The 20,892-nt window shown below is 46.3% G+C and overlaps 1 protein-coding gene across 3 annotated transcripts in view; it reads right to left on the bottom strand.

The window, feature by feature from the left end:
* RAPGEF5 (Rap guanine nucleotide exchange factor 5) overlaps window positions 1-20,892 on the bottom strand; it is a 225,046-nt gene that overhangs the window by 4,546 nt on the left and 199,608 nt on the right. For all 3 annotated transcript variants that reach the window (XM_066239513.1, XM_066239511.1, XM_066239514.1), the window contains exons 20-25: window positions 20,602-20,780; window positions 15,928-16,018; window positions 12,942-12,992; window positions 12,038-12,125; window positions 6,740-6,804; window positions 2,258-2,312 (exon numbers count right to left, since the gene is read on the bottom strand). In XM_066239513.1, coding sequence (XP_066095610.1) covers window positions 2,258-2,312; window positions 6,740-6,804; window positions 12,038-12,125; window positions 12,942-12,992; window positions 15,928-16,018; window positions 20,602-20,780 — 529 coding nt within the window. The remainder of the gene's footprint in view (window positions 1-2,257; window positions 2,313-6,739; window positions 6,805-12,037; window positions 12,126-12,941; window positions 12,993-15,927; window positions 16,019-20,601; window positions 20,781-20,892) is intronic.

Consider the following 20,892-nt stretch of genomic DNA (forward strand, 5'->3'; position numbering starts at 1 on the left):
GAGCTGGAGGGAAGGGCCTGAGGAGGCTGACCCAGTCCTGCAGCGGGAGCTGGAGGGAGGGGCCTGAGGAGGCTGAGCGTTTTAAGGCAGCAATTTTTTTCTCCTGATGATGAAAACCTGTTGTTTTTTTTCCCTCCTCTATGATAATGTGTTTTGTATGTCTTTATATTTAAGGTCTATGTCATGAGTGGCTTATAATTCTTATGTTAATAGAAGTAAGACTTCCTGGTTTTAAAAAAGTAGAAACACCAAGAGTTAAAGTTTTCGTCATCCCACTTGTTTGAAAGTGACCAAAAAGCTGGGTCACCCCAGAAAGCCTTTTTTGGAAGACACCAAGAGACTGCTTTTGGTTTAGTAAACGAGATGTTACCAAGATGATATTGTTGTTAAGTTTTTGGCCTTAAAAAAAGACGATAGAGTGAGTGGTTCCCACCATGACAACTGACACTTGCATGCAGTTTATAATTTACAATGTACTTTATAATTTTTTTTTTTAAATTTTTATTTATTTATTTTAATTTATTCATTTTTAGAGAGGAGAGAGAGAGGGAGAGAGACAGAGAGAGAGGAGGAGGGAGGAGCTGGAAGCATCAACTCCCATATGTGTCTTGACCAGGCAAGCCCAGGGTTTCAAACCGGCAACCTCAGCATTTCCAGGTAAACGCTTTATCCACTGCGCCACCACAGGTCAGGCTACTTTATAATTTAAGACAATATCTTATTTTATCCCAAATGCGGACATTGGTTTGCTATGTCTATATAAACTGTCAAAATGAATTTAGGTCATCCAGTCCCCTACATGATTTTTAAAAGAGAAAGAAATACAGAACACAAATAGGCCTCGTAGTTGTTTAAATTTCTCCTTTGCTTTGTGCTACGGAGACATACTCTCTAGGAATGGGAGGTTCAAGACAGAGTCAAGGCCAGCCGGGCCACCATAACCTTCCTGTCCACACTTGCAGCATATATATAAACCAGCGTCCCTTAATAAGTGAGACTGAAGTCTTAGAATTAGCTGAGTACCCATAAATACTTGGGGAGCAAAGGCGGATGAAAGAAGTATGAACTCGTCAGCAACATTATGCTTGTACATCTGAATGAACCTCCATGACAATGTTATTATCGCCGTTTCTATTGTAACAGCACTGTGCCTGTGCACTTAATGGAGAGTTAGAGAAGCACACATCAAATGGTATTAATCCGTGTGAATATTTAGAAAATTCGGTCCTGCGTTTATAATTCTCCTTTGCGAACAGCAACTTTGCAATTCACACAGAAGTTCAGTTGCTTGGTTGGGGGGACAATATTGCCAGCCAAGACCAGCCCAGGTGGAAAAAGATTAGTAAGAATGAGCACCTGTTTTCAGGAAATGTGCCTTTGACTTTTCTACTTTATATCTATTCTGTATTGTTAAAAAAAATTGTTTTATAATTAAGATGTATCACTTCACAAAGTAAGTTTCACTTAGTGGACACCCTTGATTTATAATTGTTGAATTCAACCTTCTATTTTTTTTTAATTGCCCTTTATATCTACTACAAGGCAAAGGGAAGAGTATGGAGCAGGAAGCCAGGCAGACTCGGCCGGAAAAACGGCTGACTGCGTTAACCTCTGAGCTTCCTTTGCTCTGCGCCCACAGGGTTAATAATCTCTGTTCACTGGTCACCAATCCCACTGCCTTTTGTGAAAGCTCCGTGAACTCAATCAAGTTGATTTCCTTCCTTCCTACGATGATTTCACATGATTTAAACATAATGTAAATTATGCCCAAGACTTAGAAAAGAACAGCTATTCCTACTGACATGCATCTCAGTGGGGAGTCGACACAAGTGCTCAAAAAAATCACTTTTTCAGTGAAAGGCAGCTCCAGAGAGGAAGTTTTTGTTGGAGAGGAGGAGAGAGTCTGGAAGGCTGCATCAGGCACATTTACAAACTATATTCCTATTCCAGGAAGGCTCAGAGAAAAGAGGTTAGGGACCGATAAACCCACGGGTAAACCATAGAGCGAGTCAACAAGCCTTTGTGGGCCGGGAGCTCCTGAAGCCCAAAGTCTGTGCAGTATGAACCTGCTGCCTATCCTGTCTTCCTCCAAGTTCTAAACACGCAGCGATGAAGCAAAGAGAAAGTACAGGGTGTGTGTATGATATGCACATCGTGCTTTACGACTGAGTTCGTTACCACCAGATACTTGTGACAGGGTCACAGTCTATACCACTGTCTGGTAAATCTACATTGTACACGGATGTCAGCTACTCACCAAACTGGTTCGTCCTGCAGTGTCTCAGGGTTCGGACCGTGTCTGCAATCATGTGCTAGAAGGCAGAGCAGGAAATGTATCAGTGGAAGGAGTCATTTAGGTCAACCCTTTTACACTTGGGGTGAAAACAGAATTATTTCAGGGACTGCTAAGACAGAAGTCACCCTGAACATAAGCGAGTTCAACTAAGATCATTGGGTCTATAATCTTCATACAACATCAGGGTGGTTAACTCTTTCGCAGACTGGACGTAAAATTTCTGGCGGACCGGTTCACAGACTGGCGGTTGAAATACACTGATTTAGGGTGTTACTGAAATGGCATGCCACTGGGATTGAAGGATATTTACACCCTTGAGTGTAATTTGGAGCTGGACTTTAATTGGTAATATTGAGCTTGGGTTACAAAAGAATATTTAGTCCTTGTCTGTAGAAACAGTGGCTTCCAAACCTGGCCGCACCGTTGTAACTGAGCCATGGGAAAAAACCACAATAAAGAAACGCAACTCTCACACACCCCCTGTCCGCCTGTCCCTCATTTGTTTAGCTTTTCACTTTAGGGGCTGTTCTGCCTTTTCTCCATGAAGCCGGACTGAGACCACCCTTCTGAACCAAGGGAGTGTTCTGAACACAGCTGCTGTTCTTCGTACAGTATGCACTGGCTTTGTGCTGCCGTGTTTGCTGTGGCACTCCTCCCGCAGACCAGGGGCCACCGGAGGACTGTGCCTGCCCAGTGTCCCCTGCCTGTCATGCACGCGGGCTCCCACACACTTGCTGAGCGGAGGCAGGGATTTTTGTGGAACCAAAGACTCCAGTCTCCTCAACGGTGACAGGAAGTGAGATGTTCGTGAAAGACAAACGTTTTTCTAAAACATCAATAGCTGCACAAAGATTGCTCTCTGTTTATAATTCACATTCTCTCCTATACTCTTCAGTTATTCTACTTTATAATTTCTTTCTTGAAAATCCTCCCTGCTATCCAGGTAAAACTCTTCTTAAAATCGCAGCTGTTTCTGATGGGGTCCCATTGCCTCATCTTGGTGACCCTGTAACGGTCTTCTGGGCTCTCTCACTTTCCGTTTTCCAGGATGAGAGGAACAGAGCATTTAGGGCAGGACCATGCACCATTATAGCTCCTCCCACAAAGCGGCCAGAATCATCTGTCCTCATTCTAGTTCTCTGGGAAAAAAATCTCCAGTGACTCCCTCATTTGTTTTCTATCAAAATCCAAACACCATTCCATTACTCAAGAATGTTCCTTATCTGGTGCCTCAAACCTCCCCATGGGGTCGTCACCTTCCAGGCCCCGTGTATACACACTGCACACAGGTCTGTCCACAGCAAACCCTCCATGAATTATTGCTAAAATAGAGTTAATATTTAAAAAAAAAAATTTTTTTAACTGAAAATCCAGCAGAACTTATAGAAACTGTATTTGAATATGACCTACTTATTAAAACAGTTCTCACAGCTGTAGTTCTGCTCAATAGTGGGAAATTAAGTAGGACAGTGATTACAGCCACAGCTCTCCTCGCATTTGTAAAGGAAATGAGACCTGACTCACGTCCGGGCGCCTATTGTTAAGTTTCCTTCCCCAAATTTACCGCTATTCCTGGGACAGTTCCCTCGTTGTTTTAAACTGTGGCGTCACATTGATTTCTATCGTGTGCCATTTGCAAAGCTCACAGCAAAACTCAGTCCCTCAGTCCCGGGTGCCTCACCGAAACCTGAGCCCCCATCCCATCCTCATCTTTTGTTTTCTGAAGGGGGAGGGAGGACGCGACGATAAAAGCTGGTAAAAGCTGACGCTCTGGACATTGGGGAAAACAGAGAAGAGGGGAGAGCATTTGTTTCTTCATTATTTCACGGCTGGAGACGGAAACGCCTGGAGTTGCTGAGGCAGCCCGGGGAACAATAGCAATCTGACGAGCCCCGGCGAGGGCTCCTGGGTCTTCATGTCCTCTGACTTAATGTGGTGGCCTGTCCCAGCCAGATAAAGATAATAGAGTGCATTATCTGCTCACTGGCCTGCACTAATATCCATCACGACGAACTGGCTCCTCGCAAGTTAATTCAGTTACGTTCTCTTGGTTCATTATTGTGAAAGATGATCCTGTTCGAGCTTAAGTGAAACCCTGTCCTTTGCGAAGAAATATTCCTTGAAAACACTGCCTCTACTGGGAAACTCAGTTTCATTCCCCGGCACCCGAGTACAACATAGGGCTACGTACAACGTAAAAGAGAAGTCTGTCCCCCTAGAAAATTCTAACTTCACCCCGTCCTTTCTGTGCAAGGAATGGGGGTCAGCACGAGGTGTGCTACACCTTAAATACCATCTCCTTTGAGCACCAGGAACCCACCAGCTGTCCCAGGGGCCTTATATATAACTGCTTACCTCCTCTCTTTTTAATCAACGTTCTAGTCAGGAATTTAAAATTAAAAATGGAGTATTACTTATATATGCCATGCTATCTCTTTAAACTTTCTTAAAGAGTTAAGGGCACAGATGATTACTGACCCTAGTAGAAGTACTATGTGTGAGACTTTCTTTGTTTTGGTCCCAATGGTTAGTTGGAAGTCTTAGCACATCTGAAAGCAGGACCCTAGGTGACGTCAGCTGGGTTAGAAGCCTTCCCCCTGGGTTGTTGGAGGAAGCAGGGAAGACCACAGATGCTGGGCAGAAACAGAGAGGACAGGGGATCCTTCCCCCGTCCTTCCTGTGTGTGCCATTACTGAACGGTTCCCTCACTCTGGGAGCACTTATCTGAGGGGAAATGACAAGATGACCTTAACCAAACTCCCATTTCACTTTGAACCACGAGCCTGCCTTTAACCATGGAGGGGAGTCGGCTTACAGAGCACAGTCCTTCTCCTCCGTCCCCTCTGCTTAGTCAGAGGGAAGTTACCAGACCTTCAGAGGGATTTCCACTCGACAAACCTCATCCTACATCCTCACATGTGCTCTCCAAAGCTTACTCAGTACTGGCCAGGATTTGACATAAATATTGACCAAAAGGCTTTACCTTCCTGCAGTCATCTCAAATACCAAACACCGGAGGTGACTCTGCCTAGAAACTAGTGTTAGTGCCTACAGCCTAACCGAACAGGGGCCCTGGCATCTTCTGAACATTATACAGCGACACAGAACACATCTCCAGAGGAAGTACCGAAACCCCAACACCCTATACATCCACTTCCAGCTGTGTGGGTTTGACGGTGGTATCGGAATAACTGAGCTCTGGTTCCAGAGCACCTGGTACAGAAAGGGACTTAAAAAAAGTTATAGCTAGAGCCACATCTGGTTATTTAAAAATAACTGGTCATAAAGGGATCGTCCTCAAGGGAGTAAAATGGACCACGGAGGACATGCTAAGACGCCTGCCTTCCCGACCCTACGTGGGTGGGTTTTCAAGGTGGGTGTGGTCCTGTGCTGCCTCCTCCTGTGTGAGGGGCGTCAACCCGGTGATTGGAGCAGGGTGCTCGTGAGAAAAAGGTCAGACGCCAAGCTTGTTCGGACTCATCAGCGTGCACTGTTCTCCGGTCATGGCCTGCAGCCCCCAGCTCGCTTGACCTCCTCGCAAACGCCTGTCCCGCTCTGCTCTCCCAGGGACCGGGGGTGTGGAGGGTGGGTGGTGGGTGGGGCAGGGGTCAGTTCCTGAAAGAGTTCACACAAACCCATTACCGTGACTGAAAAGGCCACTCAAAGGTCAGGATCTATGGACAAGGGTCACGGGTGTCATTTTTAACCACGAGGGGCAATCTAATCTGTGACTAAAGTTCATCTGTCAGACAAATCCATTCATTCTTCTCCTGGCCCGCCGGGTCCCCTCGGAGCACTCCTGCTAGCTCCCGCTCTACCAGGAGGGGGCTGCTCGGATAGGCACACCAAAGCCCCTGGCACGTCCTGCAAACAGCTGAGGAAGAGTCCCGTGAAAAAGGATGGGCCGGGGCCCCTTTCTCAGGGGCAGCGAGGGCACTCTGCCAGAGCTGCTCCCTCCACAGTGGCACCGTCTGACCCCAGGCTGACACGAGGCGGTCCTTCCCCTCATACGCAGACCCTGCAAATCCCACCTTCATATCCAGGGAGGGAGGCACGGGAGGGGGACACATCTCCCTAGAAGGACAGTGTTCTCCCATGCCTGGGAAGCAGTGCATGCTGGGACGCAGAAAGCCGCTTTTAAAGCAGAAAGCTTAACCTCACGAGTGTGAATTCCCCCTGACAGGACCCTTACGGTTTTATTCTGGGTTCAACAACATACACCCAATTATAAACAAAGAAGTGGACTTCTCTATTTGGTTCTCAAAACCTTGCTAGCGCGCTTCGTTTTAATCGGGACACATTTTATCCACAATGCACAACATGCAGCAAATAAACTGGAAATCATCATACATTTGGTGAAGAGATGTGCTTAATCCACTTGTTTCTTGGAGCAAGGAAGAAAAGAATGCATTTGAGAAAGGAGAAATAATGAAATTTACCTACCAGCTTCTCAAAATTGACAAGATTATCCAAAAATGTTTTATTTCCCTCATGAATAAATGTTACATCTGCAAATGAAAAACAAAAAGATACACGGACCATTAGGAGCGGATCATGAGCCAGGGTGGAGGAGGTCTACATGCAAGGTAACCTACTAATTTCTCTTAAACGTTATGGATTGCTCCAGGCATGGACAAGGCAACTGGAAATTGAATCCGTATACTATTCAATGTGAAAGGGCATAATTTATGTTGTGTGGGAGGAGAAGACATTATATGACATTAATGCAAGCATGTATTTGCACTGACAACAAGGTGTTTTGACTTCAACCTGCTTAATATAAACTAACACTATTCTATAACCTAACTGGTCCATTATGTTTTTAGGCCAGAATATTGAGCAGAAAAGAACTGAATCTCCAAGAATAATAGAATTTTAATATTTATATGTGTTTTTTATAAACAATTTTTTTGGGGGGGGCAAAATGTAGGGGGCCTGCTCTATTCAAAATATTCACATTTAGATGTAGATGTTCAATTTCGATTTTTGGCTCTCAAAGTCAGTGCCTGACTGTGTATCAGAAGTGAGGAAGGAGAGAGACGGGTTTGAAAATGGCCAGCTTCCCGGCCCTATTCTACTGGTAGGAAGAAAACATCACCAATGAAAATCACCCAAGGAGAGTAAGATGCGTGTCCACAGTCAGAGGAAGGAAAAGTTGTATTTGGTTTGAGCCTCCCGCTGCATTTAAAGTGACAGAAGATATTCAAATACGAGTCTCCTTGTGGTTGCAAGAAACCCAGGACTGCTTCCTCCAGAGACTGGTTACAATCAAGCGGACAACATGAACACTCCGATCAGAGGGCCAATGACTGGGATCAAGCGGACAACATGAACACTCCGATCAGAGGGCCAATGACTGGGATCAAGCGGACAACATGAACACTCCGATCAGAGGGCCAATGACTGGGATCAAGCGGACAACATGAACACTCCGATCAGAGGGCCAATGACTGGGATCAAGCGGACAACATGAACACTCCGATCAGGGGGCCAATGACTGGGATCAAGCGGACAACATGAACACTCCGATCAGAGGGCCAATGACTGGGATCAAGCGGACAACATGAACACTCCGATCAGGGGGCCAATGACTGGGTTCAAGCGGACAACATGAACACTCCGATCAGAGGGCCAATGACTGGGATCAAGCGGACAACATGAACACTCCGATCAGAGGGCCAATGACTGGGCAGCAGGGAATCCTCGCAGACAAGAATCAAAGTAGGAACTGTATTACAGATTTGAAGAGCATGACAATCATCAGCTTTGTATCACAGACAAGGGAGAGCAAAGCAAATGAAAATAATGTTCAAAAACCTACTAAAATAACCTCATGTAAAACAGAGAAAAGAACAGTTTAAAATTCCTTTATGTAGAAAGGGAAAGGATTTGCATTTTAGTCAAGACTTGGATCCTGCTGGTTCTTAACGACCCATTAAGAGCGAGGTGCTCCGGAAACCAGCCTGTGACACATGCGGCCACCTAACCTGGACTGCCCACCAGGGGGCGACACCACTTCCATAGCTACAGGACACACTGACCCAACACTTCCCTGGAGGCATCCTTATACGCCTGCAGCACCGACTGCAATGTTTTCCTATGTTTCTTCTCTTTTCTTCGTTCTTTTTTTTTAAACTGATATCCCAGCAGGAAAGCAATTCACACCGGCTCAGTGCTTTGACCAATTCTCTGGTTATTTTACTACCTTTCATGATTTTACTTTCTGAAAAGAATTGCAAGGTTTTATCATGTGACGACATTTAGGAAAGAGTAGTCAACACAGGTAACTACAACCTTTTTTGGTATCACAAACAAAGCACTGTGGGTATTCTACTCACATTAAAACACCAGCTGAAAGCCTAGCCTCTCCTAACTCCCTGAGAACTGGGATTACAAGCACCCCGAGTCCATTTCCCCAATGGCACTGGCTTGGCATCCCCTTCCTGAGTTCCCAAGGGTGACAATGAGGGGCGATGAAAATAATGACAGCTTGTCTTTATCAACAGCACCGACTGGGCATCAACTCACAGAATCCTCACCATAAACCAAAGCAGAGCCCTAGCAGAAAAGAATAGAAGCAGCTCTGGTCCCAAGAATGTGTCCCGTGATCACAGCTCCAAACGCTGCAGCCGGGGTCCAAACCCGGGGAGCCTCTTTCCTCTCACCAGCTGAAGGGACTTGGACATTTCCTACAACCTGTTACGGTCACCTTGCTGAATTTGTGGCACAGGGGTCGCCCTGTAGCCATGTCTCTTCTTCCTGGGTGGTCTCACTTAACCTCAGCCCCTCAGGCACTTGTCCAGGTCAGCGAATGAGGATGGCCACTCTCTGAGGGCGGGGGCAGCCAGGCTGACCGTGGCCTGAGCATAAGGCAGGGGAGGGGCTCCTGTCCAGGTGGGGAGGAAAGGGAGGCTGGAAGGGGCCGCGCTCAGGAGAAGGGGGTTCAAGTGACGGGAGGTTTCGACACACTGAATGGAAGGTGTGTGATGAGAAAGGCACCAGAGATCCACAGCAGGTGGCTGAGCTCGAAGACTGGGACCTCAGCACTTACGTCGTGGGCTGTGAAGCAGTTCAGGGTGTGGGCAACGGGCACCTGCCAGGCCCCCTTTCCCTGGGGACACCTGGACACACTCACACACTTCAGGGACTAGAACTGCCGGATGGAAGGACTCCATTTGAAGAGCTGGCAAGTGAAAGAGAAGGAAGAAACACACAAGCAACCTGACACTCCTTACATTGAAATACTCCCACAAAAGTCCAGCAGTAATCTCTAACACGCATCCACCACGAGGACGCCAGTTTATCCTCAAATGCTCTCTGGGAAGGGACTACCGGCTCCAGAACAGCACAGATGCCACGGATTATTCGGCGGCTTCGGGCCTGGCGGTCAGCTGCATCCTGTCCTCCCCACTCAGGGCCTCCCACTGCCCACACCACAGCAGGGGGTGAAGTTGATCAAAAGGCAAGAAGTTCAACTGGCAAACAGGGAAGCTGATGGCTGACAGGAGGCACAGGTTCTGTGCTCACTTCATCATCTCCAAGGTTACCGGGCAGGGACTCCTTCAGAAAATGAAACATGGGAGGCCTGGTCCTTCTTAACACCAACAGGCTCAATTTGGTCTTATTTTTCTCATAGAAAGGAACCCAAAGTAGGAAGTGGAGGGGGTAGTTTCATTAAGAAGTTGGTTCCGCCTGACCAGGTGGTGGCGAAGTGAACAGAGCGTCAACCTGGGAAGCAGGGGACCCAGGTTCAAAATCCCCAGGTTGCCAGCTTGAGCGTGGGATTGTTGGCTTGAGCCCAAGGTCGCTGGCTTGAGCCCAAGGTCGCTGGCATGAGCAAGGGGTCACTCGGTCTGCTGTAGCCCCCTGGTCAAGGCACATATGAGAAATCAATCAATGAACAACTAAGGTGCTACAACAAAGAATTGATGCTTCTCATCTCTCTCCCTTCCTGTCTGTCTGTCCCTATCTGTCCCTCTGTCTGTCTCTGTCACACACAAAAAAACTTAAGGTAAAGGAAAAATAGGTGTTTATTTAAACTCAAGAAAAATGCTAAAAAAAGTGTTTAATTTACCTTTTCACTAATTTGCAAATGAGTGAAAGTACAATCAGTAGAAAAAGAAAAGGAAATTTGTTCTGCTGCCAACAAAGAGATCCAGATCAACTCAGCAGAGCAGAAAATTGCATCCAAGCTAAGATGTAAGTGTGAGACACTTCACTGCACTGAGTATTTTTTGAGGAAAAGTCACTAATATACAGCAGAAAGCCTTGCTCATATCTAATTAAGTTAAAGGGGCATTGTCAGCTAATGTCTCATTACCTTAAAGATATTTGTTTCAGCAATTTGAACTCCCAAATTCAGTTCCTTCCTAGGATCTGCCCTCATACTCTGTTTTCCTATTTGTGACGGAATGATTCTACGTGTCACCTCCCACCTGCCACCCTGCTCCCCAGTTGAAGGTGTTTTATTTTTGCAAATAAAAATCATCAGCCTGAATAGACTTTATCTTAAAAGGAAATAAATATAATATGTAGACTCGAATAAACTTCTCAATTATTTCGAGATGACACCCTCTCCTTATGTCATTCATCCATTTACAGTTCTCAGAGTCTTTTCAGCTTGGGCAAAGCACCTGGCCGCCTCCCGACTGTCCTCATACATTACGGGTTTTATTGCTTCATGGAGGCTCCTGCTTTGTGTTAGATGAAGACTAAATGAGTGGCAGCAGGAGTGTGCAGCCACTCCGTAATTCTGAGCTCTGGTTGTTCTTGAGGGCAGCCGGAGAGGGGATACAGGCTTCGCTGCCAGTGGGGTGGGCGAAAGGGGGGGGGTAGGGAAGGGGGAGGGGGATGGGGATGACCAGGCCAACCAGCGATCTGGTGCCTGGGTAACTCGTTTCCAGAATCACATTTGTGAGCCCAGTCGTGGGGACCTGACCCAACCCAGGTTACACGCCTCTGAAGAGCAGAGGTTATATACGAGAGTATTTCTGCATGGCCAAGACAAAGGACCAAATCCCCTTTCTCAGGAAAGCACACAGGTAGGCTACAGACTGAATGTCAGGTGTGCAGGTCAGATTAAAACGAACTTCCCCTTTGTGAATTCCCTGGGCTGGAAGGAGACCACTGAGATCTCATTAGTAAATTTAACTAACACGTTTCATGAGGGATGATTTGCTGCTCCATAGAGAAGTCAGTGCAGTAGCTTGGAGCTGTCACGTTCTTTCCCAAAAGGATCCCACTCCTGGGGAGAAGAAAGGACCCTCTCGGCCAGAAGTATTTCCCACGCAGCGGCAGGCTGCGGGCTGCGGCTCGGAAACTTAAGTTGCCGACGTGGTGTTTGATTGATCCGTCACCATTTGGGTTCTTTATACCAGCCTATTCTTGGCTAAATGAAGTGGATCGTGAACTCACAGGACATAAAACAGCCCTTAGAAGCAAGGTAAAGTAAAAACACAAAAGTGTCCAGGGCCAAATTTTGTGAGTCTAGAGAAAACGCTTTGATGTCTTCTCAGGTCCAGCTCAATATTTTAGGTTTCTCAGGAATAACTGAGTATTTGCAAAACAATCCCAAGCAAGCACCTTTAGGTCTGAATGTCAAAATTACTTTAAAGAAGTAAACTGAGTCCTCTTTCTCTCTCTCTCTCTCTCTCTTTTTTTGTCCTCTACAGTTACAGTGATACAGTTCTGGAAGATGAAATTATTGAATACATAGCAGAAAAGATGAAAAGAAATCATTACCTTTAAGCAATAAGGGCATGAAAGGGATCTTGGGCGGCTTCATCTTTTTGAACGCATCTCGGTAGGCTTTGTGGTTCAGGGAAGGGTCCTGTGGACCAAGCGGATGACAAAGAGAAAGAAAAAAAATCAATGTGTGTAGAAACAATTCTAAATCCATTTCTGCGGTACAATTTGAACATGCTTTAGGTATTGAGAGGTCCTCCCTAAGGACCAGGTAGATAAAGGTTTCCTAGGAGAATAAACTCACTAAATTAGGGCAGGGAATCTAGGCGATGAATGAAAAAGCCCACTTATTGGTTTACAATAACGCAAAGTGACTGGAAAAGAGAGGCACCTTTTGATTGCCCTATTATTTTCCTCAAATCGGGTTCTTTAAGTACAGTTTCCTCTGCATAATTTCTGTCAGGCGGAAACCCCGATGTCTTTTGTTAGGGACACCACAAAGAAAAACTGCCCTCGTAACGCACAGACAATGTGGAGGAAATGAGAGAACACTGTTGTATGGCGCTCTGAAAGGGAATTACACATTTTGTCACGGAACCCAAGAAAAGGTAAGAAGGAGAAGAGAACGATGCAGAAGGCGCTGTCTGCCCATGAAATTTATACCAATTAATTTCACAGGCTTTGAAATGGACTATACTTAAAGACCTGCTTTCTAAAAGTCAGACCAAAAGGGCCAGTCTCATCTCACTGAATTTTTCCACAGAGAAGCAGCAGCACTAAATGCAAGCTCGCTTCGCTCTGCAAGAAGTAGAGCTGCGTTTTCATGTACAGCTGAACTTGTCGGAGCTCCCTGCCCTGACGGGGTGTGGGTCCCCCGCGCTGGGATCCAGGAGACTGGACACCAGCAACTAATCTGAAGAGTTAAGTCTCCCCGCCCCCACCCCCAGGCTCAACTACTTACCGTTAAACTTTCAAGTTCAGAGAAAAGTTTCTTAAACTTCCCAGGGATTTTCTAAAAAACAAACAAACAAAAAAGAGAAAGTCAAAGAAGTCAGTTATTTTGAGAGGCGACCAGGGGAGTTTTCATTAAGCTGCGCTTACACGGGCCACACTGCTGAACATACATGTATCTGTCATCTGGGTCTGCCCTGACTGCTTCTCGCGATGCAATGTCCATCATCCCGTAATGAGACATTCCTCGGGAAGGTGCCTAAAAACAGTTTACCATACCTAACAGCCACACAGCCGGAATCTAGCTGGTCAGACATTCCAAACACTGGTGATTTCTTTTTTTTTTTTTTTAAATAAAAACTTGGATTTCAGTCCCTATCCTACCTTTGATGGATGCTCTCATCTTCTTATAAGTGTTGTTGACTGGGAATGATAAGGTGACCTGGCATTTTTTGTGTCAATGATGGGACCAGGTTTCACAGTAGAGGGCTATATACATACAGTGAAAGGCTATGAAACCCCGAGAGGGCGGAGCCTGCTCTTTAATAGGTGGAATTCCTGAATTATAAAGATCAACCACACCGGTAGGGGGCATGTGAAAGGAAGGAGGATACTCCACTTTCCCAAATAAAAATTCAGGCCCAGGGAAGAGCCTGGAATTTTCCAGCCCGCCTTTAACGCGGTTAAGTCAAAGCTGGGCGCCTCTCACGCGGCAGCGGAGAGAGAAGACAGTCTGACTCTGAATCCCGCCCCTCCTCCTGGCGGTGCGCTTTGCCCTCAGTCTCCAGGCTCGCGGACTGATACGGAGAAGACGCTGAGAAAGTGCCCGCTCTGTGGCTGGTGCTGACCAATTCTGGCTAGTAACACTAGCAACAATGTTTCTGGAAGGTATTTGTGGGATTAGACTTCGACGTTATTTAGGAATAGGCTTTTCAATTTGATAATTCAGAATCTGGACATCGTTTGTCACAGCAAACAGGCAGTTAAATCTGTCTGGAAACTACTGTTACATAAACACACCTATATTCACGCAGGCAGGGGAAACCAAATGAGAAAAGATAAAACACAGCCACCTGCTGTGGGCATTAGTTTGTTGGGCATTCCACACGAATGCCCCACGGGCACCTCAAATTCAGAGCCCAACTGATCAGCTTCAGGGTCAGCCAGGGGCTGAAAGTGGCTTACCACCTGCTTTTGTAAATAAAGTTTTATTGGAACAATGCCACGCCCATTCGTTGACATAATAATTGTGGTTGCTCTTGCACTGCAGTGGCCGAGTTGAGTCACTGAAGTAAGAGCCCGCCCAGCCTAACACTTACTAGCTGGCCCATTACCTGCCAAGTTTGCTGACCTCTCTTCCAGCTCCTTCAAATCTTCTCCTCCCATATTGCCTATTTGAGATGGTGTGCTCACCTGTCACCAGGCCTGGGGCTCCTGTGGTCACCTGTGCTTGGGGTGCCCACCCCAATCCTCCTGCAACTCCCAACTTGGCCTCTAAGACTCTGCTCCTCAGAACTCCTCTTTGGAGTCTTCTCAGCTCCCGTGAGGAAGGAACGAGCCTCTCTACGTGCTCCTCTTGGTCCGACTGGGCATGGGTCAAGACCTCCCTCACCAGGGCACACCCGCCCTTGTCTGCCGGCCGTTTCCTCTCCACCACGGTGAAGACACAGTGCCCTGCCCAAAGTGGGCCGTCAATATGCTCATGAAATGCATGGTTGTTTGAATTTAATTTCTCCTTCCAATTTTTGTAAATCAAAGCTTCTTTTCCAGTGTTTTTTTTTTTTAAATTCAAATTCCACTCCCCCCCTAGCCCTTGCCATCCGTCTCCTCTGGTCACTTGGGGCGTCTGCTGTCCACTTCTTTCATCCTACGATGTTCACGCTTGGTCTTGTTTACTTAACCATTCCTTTCTTCTGAACCTTTTGAAGGAGCCGTGACACCTGACCCGCAGGCCACCCACCGCAGTGCATTGCATCAGAGTGTCTCCCGGACTCACAGAAAGTGAGTCCCGAAGTTGCCCAGAGACCCGTGCCGAGAGCTAGTGTAAGAAAAGAAAGAGTCGGCTTCTCAGCTTCTCTCTTGCAGGAGTCCGCACTGGGGCACTGGGGACCGCGGACAGAACGGAGCAGTGAGTGGTGGGAGCTGCGGAGAGAGGCTTGGGAGAGCGAAGGGAACCACGAGCAGGCTGGGCCCGGAGGGACAGGGCCTAGTGGTGAAGGAGAAGGGGGGAGGTAGAGAGATGGCACACGGAGGGAAGCGGCCGGCCAGTAGGGGAGAGGGGGAAGGAAACCAGAATCCCAAGGAAAGAAGGGGTGGGGCCTGGGAGAGGCAGAGGGCCTGACATCCGTGTCTGGCTGTCAGTTCTTCCCACGCAGACCCTTCCGGTCCACGGTTGAGAACTTGTGCTAACTTTTGTGGGTCTCTCCATCTTCGAACCTAAACAGCCTTCCTCATATACACCAACAGAGACCAAGCCAAGACTTGGGAGGCTGGTAACTTACAGCATTTTGCAGGCCCTCTTTAAGCAAATGAATACAAAATTACTTTTTCAGATTTTACAAAGATGGACATCACTCAGGTGAACACACTGCCTGCCAGGGGGCCTTGCCAGAGAAAGGCCTAGAAGCTTAATTCGTTAGCATCTCAGCCAACAGACTTCTGGACACGTCATCATGCAAGCGAGCTTTTGAAAGGATCACCATGGAAATGTAACCACGCCACCACAGGAGCAGAGCTGCGAAAGACTAATTCTAGCTGGGAAACATTTTACAGTTCTCTTCTCTTTCATAGATTACACCATTTTGAAGACCACTTGATCAAAACAGTCACTACCAACTTGACATATTTTTAGACATTCCCCCCCCCCCCACTAGTACTTATTTAAACCATTTAAATCAATGTATGCATTGTAAACACAGGCTTTGTGCTGGACCGGTTCCCATTCAGTTTTATCTGTCCCTCCTACTCCCCTCTCCACAAGGACCCCCAAGGCTCACCTCCCAGGTCTGGGACAGCCGGCTGACAGAAGCAGTGTTGAGACCCATCACAATAGCAAAGAAAGAATTCAGGTTTCTCTGGGCTTTGCAGCTACGGCATAAAAGAAAGCAGAAGGCACTTTGAGGCAACATCCTTTTTCCAGATGATCACAAAAGATACAACTGAAAATACTCCCCTCGGCCACAGGGTTCAACCTCAAGGGCAGGACTGAACTCTGTTCTACATCCTCCCTCCCACTCCCTTGAGGGCCGGGTGGGAGGGGTGCTGTGCCCTCAAACTGTTTGTAATAGAAATGAACTGATCCAAAGACAGTAGCTCATCCTCACACCATCAGAAGAAGATCTGTGCTCTTGATACCCCCCCCACACACACTTCAAAAACTTCCTCCTTTTAAAAAAATCTATTTTGGATGTCTTTACACAGTCAGTGGAAAACTTTTTTTTTTTTTTTTTTTTTTTTTACAGAGACAGAGTCAGAGAGAGGGATAGATAGGGATAGACAGACAGGAACGGAGAGAAATGAGAAGCATCAATCATTAGTTTTTCGTTGTGACACCTTAGTTGTTCATTGATTGCTTTCTCATATGTGCCTTGACCGTGGGCCTTCAGCAGACCGAGTGACCCCTTGCTCAAGCCAGCGACCTTGGGTCCAAGCTGGTGAGCTTTGCTCAAACCAGATAAGCCTGTGCTCAAGCTGGCGACCTTGGGGTCTCGAACTGGGTCCTCTGCATCCCAGTCCGATGCTTCATCTACTGTGCCACCGCCTGGTAAGGCAGTCAGTGGAAAATTCTTAAATTCAACTTTCTTTACATATACCATCCTCTCATGATATTAGCTCTCTAGCCCTGTTCCTTTTGTTAGCAAGCTATTTTCTGAGATAAGACCCCCTCACCTCACAGCTTAAGCTGCTCCTCCCATTATATTCAGACATACTGTACTTTCTTTGCTATCAACAAAATGGCTACTATATTATGTACCTATTTAAAATATGGCATATATTATGGGAATACTGTCCCATATTTCTCATTTAAAGAGAAAAGGACATAAAATAATGCAAAATAAGGTCCCACTAAGTTCCATTTACTCTGCAAGGTTATCTGTTGTGCATAATGTCAACCATGCGTCAATTGGTCAAAATTCCTCCAATTTCCAAAGCTATGGGTGTTTGGTATGGCAGAGGGATGTTGGCTTCCAGGTCAGCCAGAACAGCCTGTGAATTCTAGATCCTCCTTTATCTGGGATGCATTAGAAAACAACTTCCCTGAGGCAAGTCTTTAAAATGAAGAAGTTACCTTCACTTGATAATTAAATATGAAAAAATATGAAAGTGCTTAACAGTAAGCTGGATGCATAAAAAATCGTGTATATTGATGTAGCTTCTGTCAGATGTCGTTTCTTCCCTGATATCTCCCCTCAGCGTCTCAGACGGAATCTGCATCTTGCTCTGTCAGTTATACACTGTGTTAAATTATACACTATGGATTCTTCACCATCTCCGTCAATGGCTATGTAACATTTCATGAAAAGCTTATTTCATTATTTGTTTACTCATTGCCCTGTTGTTGACATTTATGTTCAAGCAGTACAACTCAGTTCAATACAAATTGCTACAGTGAGTAGCTTTGTGTATAAAACTTTTGACCATATTTATGATTTTGTTATTATCTTAAGATTCCCACTCATTCTATGATTGGTCAAAACCTGTCATGACTTGGAAAGTTTTTGACACATTAAAAACTTCTGTCTCCCAGAACTATTGTATATCGATTGATTTCTGGTCATACAATCTGTGTGCAGGAGTGTCTAGTTCTGAACCAGGAAAATGGTTTGGGCTGTTAAAGTTGTAGCAGACCCAGCCGGCTATCCCCGGGCAGGTCCCGCTGAGGTGGCCTGCCCCAGCCAGCCGCGTGCACGGATCCTGCCCAAGTCGTGCCAGGGACCACGCCTGGGAGTGCTCGGGAGTTCCATTCCCATTAACAGGGGGCCTGGACAGGCACTGCTGCCTCCACACCTAGTGTCCAGAGTGTCTGGGGTGAACTCAGTCCTGAGGGCCCCCCACGGCTGAGTCTCAGCACACGGTCTGTCCCTCGTGCTGTCTTCCTGTGCGGCTTTTGACTCTGCCTGTGGTTTGCTGGTAGGCATGAGGACCCGAAAGTCAGTCCAATTGGCCCCTTCACCTGGTTTCTGCCAACCTTCTCCTGGGTGCGCCCTGCTTGGCATATTCCATGAATAAACAAACAAGATACTTCCTGGTCTGTGATTTAGAAATCCCCCTGTTTCTGAGCATCGTGCCTGTCTGAAGGCATCAGGACTATGACTCAGTTCCCTTGCACCATTTCTGTCTCAGCACACCCCGAAGGCTCACACCAGCCAGAACAGACCTGCATCAGCTCCATCTCTCGGTGACACGATCTGAGCACCGGGCTCTTGTGATCAGTGAGCACTGCCCCAGCCCTGTGCGAGACGCACCTCAGTCGGAGGCTCTCCCTGACCCCCTGGTCCTCCTGCCTTATCTCTGATGGAGACCTCACTGGTTCTGTTATTCTCCACTAGACAACGGGTTCCTGAAGGTTACATGACAGGTCTATTTCAGTTTCATATTCTGCCTATCTCCCAAATGCCTAGTATACAGCAAGCCATTCAGACAGCATTTATTAGGCCTGAAAGCGAGACTTTTGGGGAAACAGGCTTGCAGGGAAAACACTTCAGGATCATGGAAATTATTGTCTTCCCTTGGTTATTCCTACTACTGTGATTATAAAGAATTTAACTGTGTTTCTATTGGCATTTTTATTCATGATAAGAAGGTTTATTCTTCTTTTTCCTTCAGCATCATTTATCTACGTGGAATCTTATATATCATCATCATCATTTTATCTTTTAGCTCCCAATAAGTAAGTTTCCTGGTCCAGATCTCTCAGTCATGCTTAAAATAAAAAATCACATGTAACTAACATCTAAATCTGTAAAAAAAAGGAAAAAGGGACTCAGAGAGACATGATTTCTCTACAAGACAAATTGGTGCAGTACAAATATTGGATACCATTCCCGTCTGGAATCCTCTGTCACCAAGGTTCATTCATTCCGTGATAAGACCAGACTGCCTGACACTCAACATTCCGGTTTAGCAAACACTCCTTTGTCTTCGTGAGGGAACAAAATCCACTCTGCCCACAGAGGTGGGGGATGGGGATGGTGAGAAGGAAGAGAAGCATGAATATGCAAATAGAATGCCTGAGGCAGGGAAAACACTTCAGGATCATGGAAATTATTGTTTTCCCTGGGTTATTCCTACTACTGTGATTATAAAGAATTTAACTGTGTTTCTATTGGCATTCTAGTCCATGGGCTCGGGTTAGAGACCAGTACCGTAAATAATTCAAGATTCTGGAGAAGATCTGAACAGATTTCATTTCTCTGAGGACAGATATAATCATATACCGAGAACAGAGTGGTGTGGTGTCATTTTACTCGTTGGGACATTAATGTCCCATTTCTCCAAATAACGGGTGTTTATAAGAACATTTTTTTTTTATCCAAAAGAGCCTCACTTTTAGGTATTTCACAGGCCAAAGGTACCAGCAAAAAAAAATTTTTTTTAAAAAGGAGCATTTAACATAAAAGAAATATTGATGCTTCTCTGTCTCTCCTTCCAGCCCAGTCCCACAAACAAGTCAGGTACCTCCTTATCTCTTGTCTATGTAAACAAAATGGCCAGTTTCTGGGGTCTCCTCCCCCGCGGTTCAGTCTGTGTGCAGTTTTCAGAGAAGCATCCCAGATAAAGTGCTCCCAGCAAGTTAATAAAATGTCATTCACCCACCATTTACCAAGTCACTGGTATTTACTAAATTCTGTACCAGGGACTCGGGTACAATGACTGATTAGAACGGGTCCCTGTCCTCTGGAGGCTAACATAGCCCAGAGAGCTATGGGTAAGTTCAATAAATACACTAAAGAAGTTTCTAAAAAGGAAAAAAAAATGTGGGTGTGGGAGGGGGGATCCGGTAGGGAGTAGTTGACCTTGCATTTGAAAATTAGTGATGTCTTCAGGAAGGAAGCAACATTTGACCTATGTCTTCAAGAGTGACAGCAACCTGCTGTGTAAAAGGAACCATTCCTCGCAGACGCGACAACACGTGCCCATGCTCGGAGGATGGTGTGCAGGGGAAAGAGAAGGCCATTCGGAGTGGCTGCATGGGGTGCGCCCAGCGGGCGAGTCTCAGAAGTCGGGAGGGCCTGGCCAGTGCAGGGCCTGCTGAGGCCTGAGTAAATTCACACCATGGGCTACAAGGAGCCAAGGGCCCAGTTCTCAAATGCACCTGATTTTCAATGGTTCTGAGCCTCTCTTTCACCTTCCCCCATCTCCCCAGCCTTCTGCAGCTCACTGGCCACATTGTAATTCAGCCGCAGGATTGGGATATGTGTGCGCTGTCTGCTTATTGGTTCTAGAGCACAGAGCAGAGTGCTTCAGTCTGGCATTCTGACATTTACTTTAACATATAAACACTTCAAATGCAAAAACATAAATATTCATGAACAGACCCTTTCAATCATTTGGTCACTTAACTCAATATATTACATGTTTACATTAAACCCTTCTTATCATCGCAAGGGGGGGGGGGATTAACCCTCACAAGGAGATGAGAGGAATCGTTCTCTCCAGCAGAAACTCACTGTGCGGCGACTTTGATGAACTTTTTCACCAGCTGCACGCGCTTGCCCAGCTGGCTGCAGAGCAGGATCTCTGTGGCCACCCACAGCTGGACCTCGTTGCACCTCTGCAGCAGAAGGCTGAGGTTCACCGTGTGCTCCCCACTCCCCTGTCTGCTGAACGTGAAATAGATCAGCTCTTGCTAAAAGAAAAGGTATTCATGCCAGTGTTTATTGTTAGCAACAAGTAAGGTTGATACAAAATTCAGTCCATTTTTAAGAGCTATTTCTGGTAGCCACACTCATATCATAATA

Source organism: Saccopteryx bilineata, chromosome 7 (assembly GCF_036850765.1).
Source record: "Saccopteryx bilineata isolate mSacBil1 chromosome 7, mSacBil1_pri_phased_curated, whole genome shotgun sequence".
NCBI lineage: Eukaryota > Metazoa > Chordata > Mammalia > Chiroptera > Emballonuridae > Saccopteryx > Saccopteryx bilineata.